Consider the following 20,051-nt stretch of genomic DNA (forward strand, 5'->3'; position numbering starts at 1 on the left):
CGCAGGCAGTGAAGGTAACCTTGAAAGACAGGAATTAGCCAGGAAATGAAGGTAGGGAACTGTTAGGATTTTGACAAGTGTGTCTTCATTTGCAAAATAATTTTTTTACTCTGAAACCAAATTCTATAAAGTTATAATTTCTAGGCTAGTGGCCCAAAGTTTTCCAAGAATTTAAGTTAGAGTTAATCTTTGATTCCCAGACTCCTAGTATCTAATATTTGAGTAAAGTATTATCTTGCAATAGGGTGCAGAGTTTGTTGTTGTTTTCATTTTAAGGTGAGTAAGGTATTCCCTGCCTTAATTGTCATGGGAAACATAACCATTTTTAAAAATACCAGGTTTTAATAGTCCTACTGACAAGTATTCATTCTTCCTTTATAGGATATTCTCCTGATGAAAGGTGAAGGAGAAGTTAAATTGAATATGGCCATTGGCAAAGGGGAGCAGGCCTTGAGAAGTAGCAACGAAGAAGGTCAGAAGGTGATTCAAACTCAGCTACAGACCCTTAAAGATGTGTGGGCTGACATCGTGAGCTCTTCCGTCCGTGCTCAGAGGTACAGAGTCTATTTTTAGTGTTATTTGCGTAAATAAAGCCCAGTGGTTTAGTAAAATGATGGAGCAGTGCTGAGGGTATCCTGTGGGAGAGTCACCAAGAGTATCATTTTAGCTAGTTGTATACATGCCTGTCTTTGCCTAGATTGTCTTTTCTGTAAGGGCAAAGATTGATTGTGTTTGTTTCTGTGCTTATGTGTGTGTGTGTGTGATATTTGCATCTCCCATAATATCTCTCATGGAATCTTGCACACCGCATGGGCTCAGTAAAATACCTTCTTTCAGTTCATCAAAGCAAGGATATATGGTCTTTTAATAACTTTTAGCTTTTAAAAGGAACATACAGGAATTTAAGTTGTTGGCAACCGTTGAGCTTAAGTATAAATCTTTTTCTCAATTCGAAGTAATATCACCCACATTGGGGTTGGGGAAATATGTGGGGCATTTTTGATTGTCACAGTGATGGGGGTATACTGGCATTTAGTGACTGAGGCCAGGAGAGCTAATGTCCTGCGATGCTTGGGACATTCTCACCCAACCGTCAACCCGCCCAGAATCCCCATAGAACACCTGTTGGGAAGCATGGCACCAGATGCTGATGAGAAAGGAGAGAAGAGACTGATTGTTACACCAGGTGCTGGTATTGATGTTATATTAATGAGTAGAAGATTTTTGCCTTCCTCCTCTTCTCAAAGTATCCACAAATAATCTGGCTGGCTTGTCGGTCAAATGGGTTTCAGTTAGAATTATACTAAAATACATTCCAGGAGCCATATTCTGAAGGTATATATGCCGTTAGGTCACTGAAGAAGTGCATGCCCAATATGCCCATCATAAATAGATGAATAAAAGATGAAAGTTCATCACGAAACAAAACAAAAAACACTGCAACGTAAACAGCCATGATTACAACTAAAAGTTGGGAGGGTATGTTTTGTTTTTTTCTTTTAATATGGAGCACGGGTGTTGACTCCCAAGGTCAACAGGACTTTGAATCTTAGTAATAGAGCATAATGGGCAGCAAAGAAAAGTATCAGCTCCTCCGGTTCTGTTATTCTATATCGTAGATTCCTGGAACATGAACTGAACTTCCCGGTGCTTGGCTGTAGGCCAGCTTCATAAAAGTGAACAGGAATATGGGGGAATATTTTTTGGATGTTAGGATAAAATGTTAAATACAAGAAGCAGATTCAGGTCCTTGACTCTCTTCTTTCAGCAAGAAATTAAATTTGACAACTATCTATTGAGCAGTAGCACTGTTCAAATTGTTGTGCTAAAATAATGAAGCAAAACAGTAGTTTTTGCCCTCTGAGTGTTTAGAGGCTTGGGTAGGATACAGTCCAAAAAGACTCTGACTCAGATTGTGTTACTAAGACACTGTGGACTGTAGGAGAACACAAGGCCTGGGGTGGCTTCTGGGAGGCGAGATTGATTTGGAGTTTCTAGAAAATTCTTTGAGGAAAGAATAGGACTTTAAAGCACATTTGATGAGGTTCCTATTGATGCAAAAGGAACAATTTGAGCAGATGCTGGAAGTACATTCACCACAGAGGCAACTCCAGGATCATAGGATTGCACGCAAGGGAGACAGGCAGGGGTCTCTGACGATGAGTTTAGGATAGTTTGTAAAGCTGAATAATTTCAAATTTTAAAATGCAGCCTGGAGAGCCTTTTACTTGGATATCTAGAGAGCTATTTCCTTGACTACTATATTTGTGACTATATTTCTTATAAATATGTTGAGTCTTCATTCTTTCATACATTCAACATTAAATATTGTGCATATATATATATATATATATCCCTAAGTGCAAATCAATCTAATGATATTATTTACCTAGACGAATACTTTAAATTTGAAATTTCAGTCAATGAATAATTACTATCTGATTTTAATAAGATAAACTGAGGCTAAGACAATTAAGAATTGATATACATTAGATAAAATTTAATTGATGCCCCAGTGCTGATTTTAATAGCATAACACATAAATATGTCCATTCACTTAGGACAATTAACATCTGGAAGACATCTCCAGATGCATATATGACTACCACATCTTACTTCAAATGTTGACATAGATTTACTTTCGTTTGAAGAAACTGTATTGTGGGTTAGAGAAGTAGCATTTCTCCTTGCACTTAAAAGCAGCATTTTCATCACTTACAATAGCATTCAGTAAAACAGCTTACGTGGATGCAATGCCCTCGTAATTGCTTTTCAATAGAGATGTCAACATAACTTATTTTTGTAATATGTGACATTAATTCTAGCACTTTAGAGTCTGTGATTAGCCAATGGAATGACTATCTAGAGTGGAAAAACCAGTTGGAGCAGTGGATGGAATCAGTGGACCAAAAAGTAGAACATCCCTTGAAACAGCAGCCAGGTCTGAAAGAGAAGTTCTCCCTTCTGGACCACTTTCAGTCCATCGTGTCTGAGGGGGAAGATCACTCCAGAGCCCTGCAATGCCTCACTGCAAAATCCAGGGAGCTCTACCAGAAGACTGAGGATGAGTCTTTCAAGGAAACAGTTCAAGAGGAATTGAAAACACAGTTTAATGATATAATGACTGTTGCCAAGGTTAGTGCTCTGTACTGAAGAAAAACCTTCAAGGCTCAGGTAAAGAATACACTGTGGGCTGAATTATTGGGGAATTGGCTGCTCTAAAACTGTTTGTGCATTTAGTGAACTGTTATTGTGTAAATATCATTTCTCACCTACAGATGCCCATGAATTTTTCTCTTTCTGCAATCTTATGGTTATTTTTTTATTCTTTGTTTTTTGATGTTCTCCGCTTAGAATGTTAGTCAACCCATTTCTTTTCTTTTTAAGATTGTCTGAGTTTCAAATATAAGTGTTTCAAGTTCTTTTTCCTTTGGTGCCGCTTATATTTGTTGTATGAAATGCAAATTTACCTCCCAGATTTCAGTCGTGTACTAAGTATTTTGTTCATTTCCCATCTTAATAAAAACTGTATTTTCCTATTCTCCAACATATAGGGTCCTTCATGTAATAGCAAGATTTTTTAAAAATTCTCTATCTGAATATTTACTTTCCTCTATGGTTTTTTTTTCTTTTTCTTTTTCTTTTTTTTTTTGTATATTTGTGACAATGTTAAAGAAAATAAGGGAGGGGTTTTTTTTCCTTCCTTAGTTTTCCTTTGGGGAATTCTCTTTATATTATTAATACTACAATTATTAACATATGTGTTAGTTTACCTTAATTTTTATTTTGACAATGATTAAGAGCTAAGGCTCTAGAGTCAAAAAGAAGTAAATGTGTATTCTAGCTTTGACACTTTTTTGGATGTGTGACTTTGAGCATGTTAGCCTCTGTAAGTGTCCTTTCCTATAGAATGGTATTAGTATTTACATCACAGGGCTGTTGTGAGGATTAAATGAGCAAATGTGTTTAACATGTTGAGCAGAGTGCTCTACACAAAGCCAACACAAACAATTGCTTAAATAATAAGAATAGTTATTATAATAATTATTATTAAATGGATTATTAGTGAGGGATGTTAGCATCCGTTAAGCATAGATTTTTATGCAAAGCTACATAAAAGTAAACTTATAGGAAAAATGGTTGCTTCCTCAAAGTCTTTCAGTCTAATTAAGTTTGATATTTTCAGTCTAAGATATAAAACACAGAGAAAATTCAAGAATAAGAATGAAATCTTCTGAGATGGTTAAGAGACTTATATCAGACCTGTTGTCTTATCTGATTTCTTATTCTCAATAGTGACTTTTGTTAAAATAGCCTTTTCACTGTTTACCAGGAGAAAATGAGGAAAGTGGAAGAGATTGTGAAAGACCATCTAATATATTTAGACGCAGTCCAGGAATTCACAGACTGGCTCCATTCAGCAAAGGAAGAACTTCACCGGTGGGCGGATATGTCTGGAGATTCATCAGCCACCCAGAAAAAGTTGTCTAAAATTAAGGTTAGAAAATGGACGGATGTTATAACTTCATCATTTCATTGCTTCTTGAGTATAACATACCTGTGATGAAGATTCTGTGGATAAGATTCTGTTATTTGAAATGTTTCCTTCCTATTTTCTGTTTGTTGGTGTTTGTTATCTTGCACCTCACCAGTTCTAAACATAAGAGAAAAAAAAGTATTCAAAATACTTTACACTTGTGAGCGAAATGGAGCACTGTCTGTGTATGCTTCTGTACACAAATGTGCTTATTGCTGTAGTATGAGAGACCACAAAATATCCCCCAGCTTGGTAGGCTGACAAAAGCAGACACTATTGTCTAGCACAGTGGAAGAAAAGTTTATAAAGTAACTCAGTTAAATGTATTTGAACAGTAACTTGGAAATGTCATTCTAGATGTTTTATTCTGCTTTCCTAGCCAACAATACAATAACGAAGTAGAAGATAGTACTTTAAAGGACATTAACATTATCATCTAATTTACTCCTTGTAAGGGTAACTTAAAGCTTAGAAATTCACACATCTAAGGGAGTCGAGATTTTAGTATCTTTTAGTATATTTCTAGTTGCTTGAATATTAACTTGCAGTCATTTCCCCTCTGTGGAAAATCATGGATTTTAATCTAAAAACTAAGCAATGATGAAATCCTCAATGGTTTAGTTTTCGATGAGAAAATGTTGGGTATAAATAGGGTAATTGTGGTCAGGAATTTAAGACTCAAATTGTGTTCTGAATTCCTGGAGATCAGAACATGAAAATCACAAGAGTAATAGTTGATGATAACAATAATAACTACATTTTGAGGATTTACTTCTAAGTGCTTGTCTTATTTAAATCTTGCAATGACTGTATAGGTTTTAAATGCGATAATCACATAAAGTAACTTTTTAAGTTTTATCTGTGTGATTCATTAAAATAATTCTTTGACACATTTCTCAGTAATATTTTAATTTATTCATCCATCTATCCATCCATCCATCCAACCATCTATCCATTTATGTAACCAGTGTTGTGCATCCTTCAAGGAATTCACAGTGTCATAGGGAACAAGGATGCACAAACTGTTGTTTATAAAATAATATCCTAAGTGTAATGATAGCTGACTATACTTTTAGAGTTTAGGCTGTGGACTCAGAGACCCAGTGCTGCATCATGCCTCTACTGATTATTTACCTCTGTCTTTGGGCCAGTCACCTGATGTCCTCAAGCCTCAACTTCTTGATTGATAAAATAAGAATAACAATAGTACCTGCTTCATAAAGTAGTTTTGAGGACTAAATGAGATCATGCACATGAAACATTTAGCATCATGCTTGACACACAGAATGCATTCAATAAGAAAATCCAGTGGATTTGGTAAATGAGTGACTTAATTGGCTAAGGAGTGACAATGTGAGAAAAGTCAAGGGAGATGGTCAAGACTTTATCTAGAGTCAATAGGGCTATCTCCAACTGAGGAAAACAAGTACATGCAGAGGAGACGGGTTACAGAGGAGGAAAGATGAGGAGTTCAGTTGTGAACAAATGGGATTTGAACTACCAGGTGGTGATGTCCAGGAGGTAGCTGAATGTTCAAGTCTGAATTTCAGTTTAGGAAGCTGGATTGAAGACACAGAGTTGAAATGATCAGCATAGTTGTAGTTGAAACCACCAGAGTTGATGAAACCAAGACCTATATATAAAGCAAACAGAACAGTGGCCACAGGACCAAAACCTGGGTACTCTCAAAATTTAAGGGGCCACAGAAGAGGATTTGAGAGGAAAAGGGGAAAAAAGAGGAGAAATTATAATACGAGGAGGACCAGGAAGGTGTGTAATAAGAGGAGGACCAGGAAGGTGTGGTGCCACCAAGACCCCTAGTGAAGGACGTGGTCACCATCACAGAAGCAACAAGAGGCTGCCATTGAGAGAAGGACTGAAGAATGCCCACTGGACTTGGCAGTTAGGCTATTTGGCAACCACCAAGAGCCATTTCCATAGCCAGATGAGATGAGAAACCGGATTACACGGATTTGGGAATGAATGGTAGGTTGGAATAGGAGATAGCAAGGATGGACTAAGGTTTTGAAATGTTGATATGAGAAAAATGAGAAGATAATTCCTTTATAAAGCTTGCTTCTTAGGTTGCCGAAAATATAAGAGAAGGAACTGACAGAAAGAAATTGGAATTTGGGAAGGAGAAAGTGAAGCTTGGCGGAGGTTCCCTCTCAGAAATCCAGGTCAGGCCTGAGTGTAGGCTGGTGTGTGGGTGAGGAGAAACCCTGGAGGAAATAAAGAAGCTCCTCCTCTGTCCTTCGTGTCATCCCTCCCCACCCCCAGGAGCAACCGTCAAGAATAGGAAACTTCAAAGCAAATATGTTTGCGTATGAGGGTGTGTGTATATACGTGTGCATATGCATAGAATACTTTTAAAGAGTTTAGGTACAAGGCAAGGAAATACAGGTAAAAGTCATTTCAAAACACTTTAAAATGATGATATCCTTATTCAAAATCTGGATAAGTGGAATTAGTGATTGCAAATATTGAAATGTCCCATTATCATGCCAAAGAAAACTGGGATAATGCATTAGAGAGCATTTTGGGAAACTGATTTTTGACAATTGATACCCTTTGAACTCCAAATTTGAAGTCACTCGTAAAAGTAAATTACAAGTATTTAAATCTAATAGTTAGACATAGCTCTTTTTAAAAAGTTATAGTTTTTCTTCGTCAACTCACTACTTACTATATGCACTGATAAAAAAAGGAAAGTTTTTAGAATCCTGCTGCTGAGGAAAGGATAGATATGTTATTAAATGCTAACTGTGTGTAAGGATTTCATAGTGTGCTTTGGGCTACTATACAACTAAATACTTTTAAATGATCTATACTAAAATGTGGCTTTCTTGTATATAATTGTGGAAGACATTTATTTCAAGCTAATATAATGAAATGTGAACTATATTGTGTAGATTAGTTAAGACAATGCTTAACATAATTTATTAAGCATGCTTCATGCTAAACACTCCTATATTTTCTACATCTGTTAATTTGTAACTGATTTTCTTCTTGAAGTTTTTTCCCTAATAATCATCTTTTCCTTATATTTAATCTAGGATGAAGTCATAATTTTGTATTAATACCAACAGAATCCTGGCTTTAGCAATAGATATGTAATTATATAAACACCAGATGATGAATTCAGTGAGAAATTTCAGTAAAAGAATCTATTCTCAGAAAGAAATGCCACTATTTTACCTAATTAGCAATGCATATTTTAATTTTATCTTGTTGTCTTTTACAGTATTTGTGTGCATTAAGCCTAAAAGTTATATCTAAATCGTTCAATTTCTAGTGAGATTTTTTAAAGTAAAACTAATAGTAATAAACGAACCCAATCTAAAGTTTACTTTGAAATTTTGATTAAGTATGTCTGTGAGTTATTCATTTTAGTTACTATAAAAATGTTTACTTGGGCTGGCCTGGTGGCATAGTGGTTAAGTTTGGGGTGCTCCACTTCAGCGGCCCAGGTGCATGGGTTCAGGTCCCAGGCGTGGACCTACACCACTCATCAAGCCATGCTGTGGTGGCAACCCACATTCAAAATAGAGGAGGATGGGCACAGATGTTAGCTCAGGGTCACTCTTCCTCAAGCAAAAAGAGGAAGATTGGCAACAGGTGTTAGCTCAGGGCCAATCTTCCTCACACACACACAAAAAATGTTTACTTAAGGTCCTGAAGTATTAAAATTGAGTCGGGCTCATTCTTATGTTGGAATGTGTTAGCTTGATTCCTGGTAGAACAGAAGTGGGATTTAATCCACCATCTTGTGGAAGAAGATGAAAATGGGGTACAGACCATGAGCAGAGCACAGGTCTTCTACAATCCTTGTTCACTTGTCTGTCAACTTAGGGAGAAACATGGATTCACATATTTATAGGAGCAATACACCACAGGCAAATATTTAAATCACTGTCAAAACAGTTTCACATATTCAAACAAAGCTTGGTTTCAGGGTCCCTGCTTAGTTTGTTACAGGCTGCTGTGAATTCCTCAGTTTATTTTGCCGCAAGCCTTGACACTCGCGATAATAGTTCTCTGCTATTATAACTTGGGGGTGGGCGGATGAATTGATTCTGGTTCCTTGTGACACACTTGCTAAAACTTCTTAGCAGGACAGGGTCCCCCTCTGTACATGCTTGGAAATTTGCAGCCGAGGTGACTCACAGCCTCCTCGGTTACCATGGCGATATTCCATTACAGGAGCTGATGGATTCCAGAGAGATTGGTGTAAGCCGCCTAAGCCGAGTGGAGTCTTTGGCTCCTGCAGTGAAACAGAACACAACCGCCAGTGGGTGTGAGCTCATGGACACAGAGATGCGGGCTCTGCGTGCCGACTGGAAGCAGTGGGAAGACAGCATATTTCAAACGCAGACCAGCTTGGAGAACCTGGTTAGCCAAATGGCTCTTTCGGAACAGGAGTTCTCAGGCCAAGTGGCTCATCTGGAGCAGGCCCTGGAACAGTTCAGTGCCCTTCTGACAACCTGTGCTCAGCAGTTAACTCTCCTGGAAGGCAAAAACACAGATAAGGAGATAGTGGAAAGCTGGCAGAAAGGACGAGTAAGTTGGCTTCCTGTTTTCTACTGCGGTTGTGCTAAAATTTTTGTTTGGGTCTCATTGATGCTAAAAAAAATCCTTCTTAACTAAACACATGAAACATTCAGACTTGGAAGAAATAAGTACTTATCCTATTAAATTTGCAAAGCTGATCCTTTTCCTTTTCTCATAAACCATTGTAAAGATACAGACAAGGGGAGAAGGAATTATTTGTTGTAGGAAACATTTATTGTTAGTGGAAACATTTTACTTTCATTCTTCCAGTGTAAGAGTTTGTAATATTGTAGTCAGCCACTCAGTCTGAAAGATGGCCTGTGGGTAGAGGCATAAATAGACGGAGAGTCATAGCTGTTTTCCTGCCAGTGAATTATTTCCGACAATTAAAGGATTGAATTTCTAGCTTTGAAAGAAGCATTTCGTAATCTCATAAAGCACAACTAATAGTTTTCACCTTGATTAGCTCTGCTATGTGTGGTTTTGACAGCTGTGCTTGAATTAACCCCTTAACAGAACTCCTACGTCATGCTTACTGGTTGCTCTCCGACCTTTTTTTTTTAAACTAATGGCGGCTCTTTCAGAATGTGAGAAAGGGAAGCATAAAAAGGAGAGTGAAGAATGGGCCGGAGCTTGAAATTCTCTTTCTTTCTTTTGCTGTTAAATAGTATCTTGGAAAACCTTTCTATATTTGCAATTTTATAATGCTGTGAATCATGGATGTCCTTAAAAGGAAGTTTTCCTAAAGTAAACTTCTCTGTTTCTATTTATATTATAATCATTTCAAAACAGCTCCAGCCTGGGAGAAAGTCATGTAGTATTTCCAACATTCTCTTGTTTTAAATCAAGTACTTAAAACACATATAGCACACCTTAAAATAAAACTTTATGATCATCTCTTTATACTATTTTATTTATAATGTTTCTAGGGTTTTTTTTTTCTGATGCTTTTCCTATCCTTTAAGTTTAAGCCCCAGAATAAAGCCTGGAATGCAGTTCCATAAAACAGGGACAAGGAAGTTGGTAATTATTCCATGTGGTCAGCGTTATTCACGCTGGTATCAAAAAATCAGTTACAATGTTTAGTTCTTTTTTGTTTCCTTCCTTTTTCTTCCGTTAATATCAGTGAAATTTTTTAAAAGATTTAATTGTACTTAAATTATATTACTATTCTGAGCTATCATTTTTTATATTTATACTATTAGTGAAAATATTAGGGGAGGCCTATAAGAAACACACATGATAATGCAGAAGTGAATATAGATTTTTAATTGTACTAACAATTCAAAGATGACAGCCCTCTGCTTAGATCTACTTCCAGATGTGGCCCAGGCTTTTGATGACAGTACTACATTGTCTTTCAATATTCAGATTTTCTCTTATTCCTAATAATGGTATTTTATCTAAAAATAGAGATAATATATGTTCTCACCACAAAGAAAAAATGGTAATTATGTGATGGGATGGAGGTGTTAGCTAATGCTATGATGGTAATCATTTTGCAATATATAAATGTATCAAATCAACATGTTGTATACTTTAGACTTATGCAATGTTTTATGTCAATTATGTCTCAAGAAATCTAGGAAAAATTTAAAAAAATTTTTTAAAGTGGAGAAAATACTTCCATTACAGTAAAATTTTACAAAATAATAATTTGCTGGCGTTCTTGTGGCATTGTTTTACTGTTACGGAGGACTTGTCATTTTGCAGATCATCATCATAATCAGGAACCTTCGCAAGTATTTACTTTCTCTTCTGTAATTAAGTGATGATACCCAAGAAATCCTTTTAAAAACAAAAATCATCATCTATAAACTATGTAAAATCATGTTGTAAAAAATTTTGTTCACGGAGTTTGCAAAATTCATATCTTTTAATATCCATTGGGTTATTAGTGTTGGAAATTTAGCAATTTTCTTAACCTGTGTAACCTCTAAGGACAAAAAGATGCATTCTAGGCCTTAGCTGGAACAAAAGTATGTGACCTGATATTTGTAAAATGGAAGATTCTACTAAAATGCTTTAATTTATAATGAAGTTATAGAATTTTTCTTAGTATAATGCTTTGGTCAAAAGCTTTTCACTTTTGATATATAATTTGACTAATATCGCCTAATGTGACTAATTTGAATCTCTGGCAAATCTCTTTAGTTCTTATAATGTTCTCCCTTAAATAAAAGGTTCAATGTGGTGTAAAATAGTTGTTACTAGTTTAGCGTCTGGAGTTTCAGACAGAAACTTCTAGTTATTATTTATGAATTTTGAAAATAACAATATTTTAGACTCCTCTGGCTCAGACACTAAGCTAAATAAAGAATTTTAAAACAAAGAGAACACCATCCCTCCTCTCAGAATCACAGTCTGGGTGGAAAGGCCAATAAATTCAAAACCAACGGGGATGCTGCGTTGTAATAAGTGCCGACAAGGTGCTGTGTTTCCTCAAATGAGAAGCCCCTAATAGGTGGGAAGGAGGGCAGAGAATCCTTAGAAGAGTCATTATTTGAGCTGAGTCTTGAGGTACAAGTACAAATTGACCAGATGGGTGAGGGGGAAGAACAGCATCAAGATCCAAAATTACTGAAGAATGAGAAAAAACAAGACAGGAAACTAGAGAACAGGATTCAACTTAAGAAGATATTGGGCCATTCCAGAAAGAAACGACAGATGTACGTGGGGACTGGGGAGTCAAGATGCAGAGGAAGAGAGGTAACTGATTAAAGAGCTCTCTAAGATATAGACTAGACCAGACCTCCTTTCTCTTGCATGGAGAGAGAAGGGAAACAAGGGAGGCCAAGATGATGCTTAGTTTCATGATTTAGATCATTGGGAGGACAGTGGTGCTATTTACGAGGATCAGAGGATGAGGAATGCACACAGCCCTGGTTTGTTGAGGGGTGTGGTTTTCTATAAATCTTGGCCACGTCTCGATAAATATCTCTGAGGATGAGAATAGTAACAGCAACAGCTGTCTGAGTAGTTACTCATCTTCTTGCCCCTCCTCCTTAATTTTTTTGTTTACCTTGGTGGACCATTATCCACACAGTCCCCTTTAAATATTTGGGAGTTGTTTACCTGCTGTTTTTACTAATTAGGCACTTAGCAGTGTGCCAGGAATTGTGCTAATTTGATCTCATTTGCTCTTTGTGCCAATCTTATAGGAATGCTCTGTTTGCGGAGCACCATTCATAACTCAGTGGACCATGGCCTTGATGTCAGAGGTGTACTTGTCAAGCCCCAAGACTTTATTTTTGGATTGGATATTCACAGCACTGTGATTATTCATGTGTCTCTCTCCTCCATTAAATTGTGAGCTCGTCAAGTGCAAGAATCAGACCTTTAGTCATTTTGGAGGTCCGAGGATCCAGCAAAATGATTGGCACATAGCAAACATTTAGCAAATATTTGATGACTGTATGAATGAAACTGTGAAATGAATGAATTACTAGTTAAATCTGACCTATGGATTATAAGAAATTTTTACTGTGAAAGTTAACTGTACATACTACATAAAATCAATTGCTATGTATATTTTAATCCAAAATAACTACTTCTTTGCTTTGAAGTGATTTCTCTTCACCTTTAAACAATATACATATCTTCCAATGGCCTAGCCAGACTGTTTTTAAACAATTTAAGTTATTTTTTTCTTTTCTTTTTCTCGTCCCGCTTTAAGTTATTTGGCCACTTGATCATTTGCCAGAGCATTGTTTGCCTCGTAAGGCAACCTTTGATGCTGGAGTGCCTATCCATGCCTAGAAAAGGATGCAAATTAGCCAAGTGCTATTATTTGCTATGGGGAATCCTGAAAATAGGCCTTATTTCTTTACTGAATCTACTATGTTGGTTTTTTCCTTCACTAATAATTTATCATATGATTTATGCACATATAATATCAGGATGTGGAAATTACCCAATTTGAATGCTTGCTTGTCTGTCCTGTTATTTCCTAATAGGAGATACTGGATGCTCTACAGAAAGCAGAGCCTAAGACTGAGGATCTCAAGTCTCAGCTGAATGAACTTTGTCGATTTTCCGGAGACCTGAGTACATACAGTGGGAAAGTTTCTGGCTTGATTAAAGAATATAATTGGTGAGCATGAACCTTACTGGTGTTCAAAATATTTTCATACAAAGAAGCAGCTAAAGATTTGTTTATTTTAAGGTGTGATTTCAATAATAATATTAATTAATTAATCATGAAATACTTTACTAAATGATGTGAGTGCATACTCTAGGAACTGTTGATTCTATAAAACATTATTTTGATCTACTTTATCATTTCTTTCCTTCCATTAAATGATTTAAATCATGGTTTTAGTCTTTGTTTGCAAGCATCCAAGGGCTGTCAGAATAAAGAACAGATTTTACAACAAAGATTTCGAAGAGCCTTCAAGGATTTCCAGCAGTGGTTGGTTAATGCAAAAACCACTACCGCCAAATGCTTTGATATACCTCAAAATATTAGTGAAGTTTCAACAAGTCTTCAGAAAATAAAGGTAAGAGTGTTATCAATTAATTCTAATAAGGGTGCTTAAGTGGATTAAAAAGATGTGTCTAGATCTTTTTATACGCATATTAAAGTTTTGCGTAAGAAACTCAAGTTTAAAGTAAATCCCTGTTTAAAACAATTGATGTATGTGAAGAGAAACTAGTCCTTTCATATAAATGCATGCTATTTTTAAATATAAAAGAGATTTTGTAAATAATAAAAGCTCTTTCTATGTGACAAGCGTTGAACCTGAGCACCCTAAATTCATTTTCTCATTTAATTTTCACAGTAACCAAATCAGGTGCATAAGATTATTATTCCCAATGTACAGATAGGGTAAAAGAATTTTAGTCACTTAATATATACAATAAAAAGTGTTTATTTCTTCTCTTTGATTTTAATGAGAAGCAAGTAGAAAAATCCATGTATTTTAAAGCACAGAGCATTTTATTATATCTAATCTCACATTTTTCTTTATAGGAATTTTTGTCAGAAAGTGAAAATGGACAGCATAAGCTAAACACAATGCTGTCTAAAGGAGAACTTTTGAGTACTCTGTTGACCAAAGAGAAAGCTAATGGTATCCAGGCCAAAATTGCAACTGCAAAAGAAGATTGGAAAAATTTTCATTCAAATCTCCACCAAAAGGAATCTGCCCTAGAGGTATAATATAGCCAACCATGTGGACACATTCTGTGTTGTTTGTTGTTGTTGATGTTGTGGTTGTTAGTTAAACCACACTTTCAGCATCCAAGTACGCTTGTCAATGATTTGGTCATCCCTCTCTGAATATAAATAGATAACTGGATAACTGTAAGAAACAGCTCAAAGTTAGAAGTGTGAGCCTCACTGAGGAATTAAATAGCTTCTTGCATGGTTGGGGCTGTTATCATAGACTTGTCCATGCCCCATCTCACCAGGAACAACTGGTTTTACATTTAAACATATCACTTAATCTTTCGTTTGAAACCCCTGAATTTGGGGAGTTGTTCTAGGAGAATGAACACACATATCTATGCAAGGCTACAAAATGCTGTGGATGAGAGGAAATATTATAACTGATGCAGATATCAAGTAGTAGGTTTTTAGGAGTTAAGTATACAAAGAGACAATGATATACAATTTCATTTTATGCAGAGACTGCATAAGTTAAATTTATTGTAATTGTAACATAATTACTGCCACAATGCAATTATTTGCTTCTTGTGAGATAATCTTTTTTGTGTACCAACTCCTCTTGGAGGAAAATTTAGAGGCGTGGGGAGTATTTTTTTCTTTTTAAAATAATACTTCCTGGCAGAATAGATCCTTAATTGAATTATGACCACAATTATTGCAGGATGGAAAAAAATAGTAATAGAGAATGAATATCTAGAAAAAGCAAATGTGTATTTCCCCAGATCTTTCTTAACCCAAGACCATTGTAGTTCTCCTTTGTAATGGTGGCTATTCTTTCATGGCAGGCATCCTCCATTTAATAGAGAGTGATTACCATTGTGCAGTGTTTAGAAATTTACTCTTAAACCCCTCAGGGATCATTACTGCAATGTGGCCTGAGCTCTGAAGTGTTTGCTATTGAGTCTAGTACATGTAGCATTGATTGCAAGATTATCTAGTTCAAGAGATGCCCAAAAGTAGATGGGTAGGTCAGGAATTTCCTTCCTTCCCTCCCTTCCTCCTTCCTTCCTTCCTTCCTTCCGTCCTTCCTTCCTTCCTTTCTTCCATTCTGTTAGGAATAGACACATAATGCCTATTATGTGCCAGGCATTATGTTAGGAATACAAAAGGGTTAGTCTTTTCCTTTTCATCAGGGAATTCACTTTCTAAAGGGGCAAACAGTATATAAAGAGATGATTGCAGTATAATATAGGTAGGTTCAAGATACGGTAGTCACTCAAAAAAGGATGCAACTAACTCTATTTGGAGAAGTCAAGGAAGTTTTCCAGAGAGGTGACATTTTAACTGAATCTTGAAGGCTAAATATTCTTTGAAATTGCCAAGGCCAGCATGCATTTCGGGTGGGAGGAATTGAAAGCACGGGGCCAGGGAGTCATGAGTGATGATTCTGAATGGAGTTCTTTGAGAAGTTTGATATCCACCCCGGGGGTTTGCAGGAAGAGCAGTGAGGATAAGACTGGAGGCAAAGATTAGCTCCAGATGTGAAATATCTTGTGTACTAAGCAATCTGACCTTGAACTTCAATCAAGGTTCCTTATCTGAACCCCTGAAAAACATCTATTTTCTCAAGGCTGAGACATAACCCATACTATTCTAGATGCAGAGGAGAGAAGGTAATTCATTACACACAGTGGATCCTTTAGGACTCTAGGGCATAATTCCCTTCCAGAATCCTGGTTGAGAAAGGCTGAATGAGGAACCTACAGGTCTTTAAGCTAGAATAAACCTGCCACCTCTCTAACCACAGTGTAGACCAAAATGGGGAATAGTGTAGCTGGAAGACCAGAGAAAACTTTCCATAATCGTCCAGATGAGACAGATGAGGACCTGAATTAAGGAAATGATAATGAACGGAGAATTTATCTCTAAGGTAAAACACAACAGGACTTGGTAACTAATTTGATGAGGGGCACAGAGAAGAAGGAGAAATTAAGTTTGAGTCTTTGGTTTCTAGTTTAGAAGATGGCATGAATGGTGACACCATCAACTGAGACATGAATATGGTAGGAAAAGCAGTTTTGGAGGGGATAGCAAAAATTAATTCAATTTAATATATGTTAAATTTGATGTGCCTGTGAGATATTCAGTGGATAATGGCCAGGAAAGCAGCAGTTAAAATGAGTGCAAAACTCGAGAGAGAGGGTAGAGCTAGAACAACAGGGATAGTGAACTTCTACCAGTGCTGAGCACTGTTGTAGGCACTTAACATATATTAACGCATCTCGTCTTCATAGCCATTCTTGGAGGTAGGAGCACTCTTGTTTCTGTTTTGTGGATGAGGAAATTAAAGCAAAAGGTGGTTAAATAATCTACCAAGTTCTCACAGCTAGTAGGTGATGGAGACAAGCTTCAAACCCAGGCACTCATTTAAAGTGTTATATAAATACAATTCTATAAATTTAAGAGTTTGTGGGTGGTCATTGAAGCTATGGGAGAAATAATTGGAAAAGAATACAGAATGAAGATTTAAATGGGAAAGCACACACCTCTGTCTATAGGAAGTATGTGAGGAATGTTGAGAGTTGCTTGATTTAGTATCAGGCTGTCTTTATTCATGTGCCCCAGGGCCTTTGCTCAGACCTTGTGACTTCACTCCTTAGACTAGAACTTTCTTGTATCATATCTGTGACTGAGCCCCTAATACTCTACTCCTCAGTCCTGTAGAATTAAATTCCTCATTATAGTCCCTAGTTTGCCCTTTAGTGGCCCCAAGACTCTAGTAGCAGGAAGATGGAAACACCTTGAATTTATGAATTTATTTAATTAATCAACAACTATTCATTGAGCATCTTGCATTTGCCAAAGACTATTCTAGGCTCTGGGGATACAGCAGAGACTAAAACAGAACAGAATCCCTGCCCTCATGACACTTACATTTTAGTAAAGTACTCCAGGAGTTATATTGGTGTCTTCCATTTCTGAAGCACTTTTAATTTTCCAAAGCATTCCCATAGCTAATCCATCTCCCTGAGAGTGACTATGGCAGGCTTGACTATCCCCATGTGGTAGACACCCCAGATTGGATATGGATGGAACCTGGAGCCATTCTCCCTCAGGCTCCTGCAGTCCTTGCCACTTAGATTTTTCAGCTAACCTTCATAGACTTGATCTTTGACAATTTACCTAAAGCTCTGATTAATTTAAAAGAGTTGGTCATGTGATAGCATAAATTTCAAATTCACTTAAATGTAGCACTTTTATTCTTTTTATTTTTTTGATGAGGAAGATTGGCCCTGAGCTGACATCTGTGCCAATCCTCCTCTATTTTGTATGTGGGGTGCCGCCACAGCATGGTTTGATGAGCAGTGTGTAGGTCTGTGCCGGGGATCTAAACCCACATACCCAGGGCCACCAAAGTGGAGTGTGCAAACTTAACCACTATGCCACTAGGCTGGCCCCCAATCTAGCACTTTTAGACAGTGGATATAGGATATAGACACCTTTCTTTTTTTTTTTTTTTTTTTTTAAAGATTTTATTTATTTATTTTCCCCCCAACGCCCCAGTAGATAGTTGTCTGTCACAGCTGCACATCCTTCCAGTTGCTGTACGTGGGACGCGGCCTCAGCATGGCCGGAGAAGCGGTGCGTCGGTGCGATCCCGGGATCCGAACCCGGGCCGCCAGCAGCAGAGCGCACGCACTTAACCGCCAAGCCACGGGGCCGGCCCTATAGACACCTTTCTAAAGTGAAATAGCACTATGTAAAAGTTTATCAAATACATTTTCAGCTATTAATACCTACAAAGTATCTATGGAAGTAATCACAACATTCTTATGTAATAAACATAGACCACTCTTTGGTATTTCTTCTGTCTTTGTAAATTATAGTAAACAAATTGTTTATTAAAAATATAATAAGCATATAAACCATATGCTATTTCTTATCTCATCATCAATCAAAATCGACAAAATGTTTGCTAATATTTATTTATATTCCTACAAGATGCCATGGTGTGTCCCAGGAAGAGTTAGGCACAGGCCCTCTCCTCATGGAGCCTGTAATCCAGCTGTGGAGATGAGGCATGCCTACACGAGAGGAAAACTCACAATCCAACACAGTCTATGATAAAGTTATAGTGACTGATACAGACTGCAATGGCCAGCCCTGGTCTAGTGGTTAAGATTCGGTGCTCTCACAGCCTTGGCCCAGGTTCATTTTCTGGTCAGGGAACCACACCACCCATCTGTCGGTTGTTGTACTGTGGTGGCTGTGTGTTGCTGTGATACTGAAAGCTATGCCACCAGGCTTTCAAATACCAGCAGGGTCACCCATGGTGGACAGGTTTCCGCAGAGCTTCCAGACTAAGACAGACTAGGAAGAAGGACCTGACCGCCCACTTCTGAAAGAATTGGTCATGAAAACCCTATAAATAGCAGTGGAGCACTGTCTGATGTAGTGCTGGAAGGGGAGAGGATGACACAAAAAGATTGGGCAGGGTTCTGCTGTGCTGGACACAGAGTCCCTAGGAGTCAGAATCCACAGCACTAACAACAAATAAAAAACAATGCGATAGAAGTTGAGAAGTGGGTGTGAACTCTGAGGTGGGCTGGATAACTAGGGAAAAGTTCATTTTTTAAAAAAGTAGGGCCATAAAAAACTTTTAAAGGATGTTCATAAATGATACAGGCGCCAAGATGAAAAACAAAATATTCTAGACACTGGGAACATGGAAAGAAGGGGAAGGGAGAGCAATGGGGCCAGATTGAACGCCAAGTGAAGGACTTTGGACTTGCTATTAAAATTTTTGCGTGTGTCCCTCACACTATCTAAAACCTCATAGAATCTAAAGATCCAAATGAAGGACTTTGAAGTAAGTGCTGAGCCTGTACAGGACTGGCTGAGTAAAACTGAAAAGATGGTGCAGGAAAGCAGCAACCGCCTGTATGATCTGCCAGCAAAGAGACGAGAACAGCAGAAGCTCCAGGTGAGAAGACCACGTCCTTATCCCCATCCTCTGTGCATTCAGGTGCATGCCGAGCATCCTGGAGTTAGCTCACCCTCCTTGAGCATAGTGTGTCCTTTCCCTCTTTCTGACAGATTTTCTGTTTTCTGGCTTTCCTTTAAGTATGATTTGTTTCCATCCTGTAGTCTATATTTGAGTGTAGCTTGGAAATAATGAAGGCTTCAGGGCACACGTGTTGCTCGCCAGTGTTTATTTCCGTGTTCTTTGGGCCAAAGCTTCGTCCGCCGTGTGCTTTCCCCCCCGCCTGTTAATAGTAACCTGCTTGTGCTTTTCAGTCTGTCCTTGAGGAAATAAACTGCTACGAACCTCAGCTCAACAGGCTAAAAGAGAAGGCTCAGAGGCTGTGGGAGGGACAAGCTACCAGCAAGAGCTTTATGCACCGAGTGTCGCAACTGTCTTCTCAGTATCTAGCTCTAAGCAATTTAACGAAGGTAACCCTGCCATGTGCTGTGTGTGAGTGCGGTACCGAGCTCACAAATCTGCAGTCTCCATAGGGCCGTGCGGAGTGTCAGCCTGACAAGCCCAGACTGGGCACAGGCCTCTAAGGGCTATTCCCAGCCTTGTAACCCGAGTCAAACATTCGTGCTGCGTCATCGTGTGTTTGAAAAGAGCAAGGGAATTTCCAAGATTGAAGCGACTTCCAATCTCTATTATTGCACAAAATACTCCCTTTAATACTGAAATGGTGTGTTCCCCAGGGTTCTTATTTTGAAGAGTCAAAGCATACACGTAAGACAAACATTCAGAATTTGGGGTCTAAAGAAGCTCGCGTTAAAGTACTTTAGAAAAACATGAAATCAAAGCAGTTTAAATTTTAGTGGACTAAATAT

General features: G+C 37.7%; 1 protein-coding gene across 2 annotated transcripts in view; it reads left to right on the top strand.

Annotated features, from left to right (window-relative positions):
• Window positions 1–20,051, top strand: part of SYNE1 (spectrin repeat containing nuclear envelope protein 1) — a 452,863-nt gene that overhangs the window by 209,729 nt on the left and 223,083 nt on the right. For both annotated transcript variants that reach the window (XM_087425127.1, XM_087425124.1), the window contains 9 exons: window positions 382–554; window positions 2,826–3,135; window positions 4,334–4,498; window positions 8,741–9,097; window positions 13,045–13,181; window positions 13,410–13,587; window positions 14,061–14,243; window positions 19,039–19,182; window positions 19,497–19,652. In XM_087425127.1, coding sequence (XP_087281253.1) covers window positions 382–554; window positions 2,826–3,135; window positions 4,334–4,498; window positions 8,741–9,097; window positions 13,045–13,181; window positions 13,410–13,587; window positions 14,061–14,243; window positions 19,039–19,182; window positions 19,497–19,652 — 1,803 coding nt within the window. The remainder of the gene's footprint in view (window positions 1–381; window positions 555–2,825; window positions 3,136–4,333; window positions 4,499–8,740; window positions 9,098–13,044; window positions 13,182–13,409; window positions 13,588–14,060; window positions 14,244–19,038; window positions 19,183–19,496; window positions 19,653–20,051) is intronic.

Source organism: Ceratotherium simum, chromosome 38, assembly GCF_057802395.1.
Source record: "Ceratotherium simum simum isolate JZ-2026a chromosome 38, ASM5780239v1, whole genome shotgun sequence".
In the NCBI taxonomy this organism is placed as follows: Eukaryota; Metazoa; Chordata; class Mammalia; order Perissodactyla; family Rhinocerotidae; genus Ceratotherium; species Ceratotherium simum.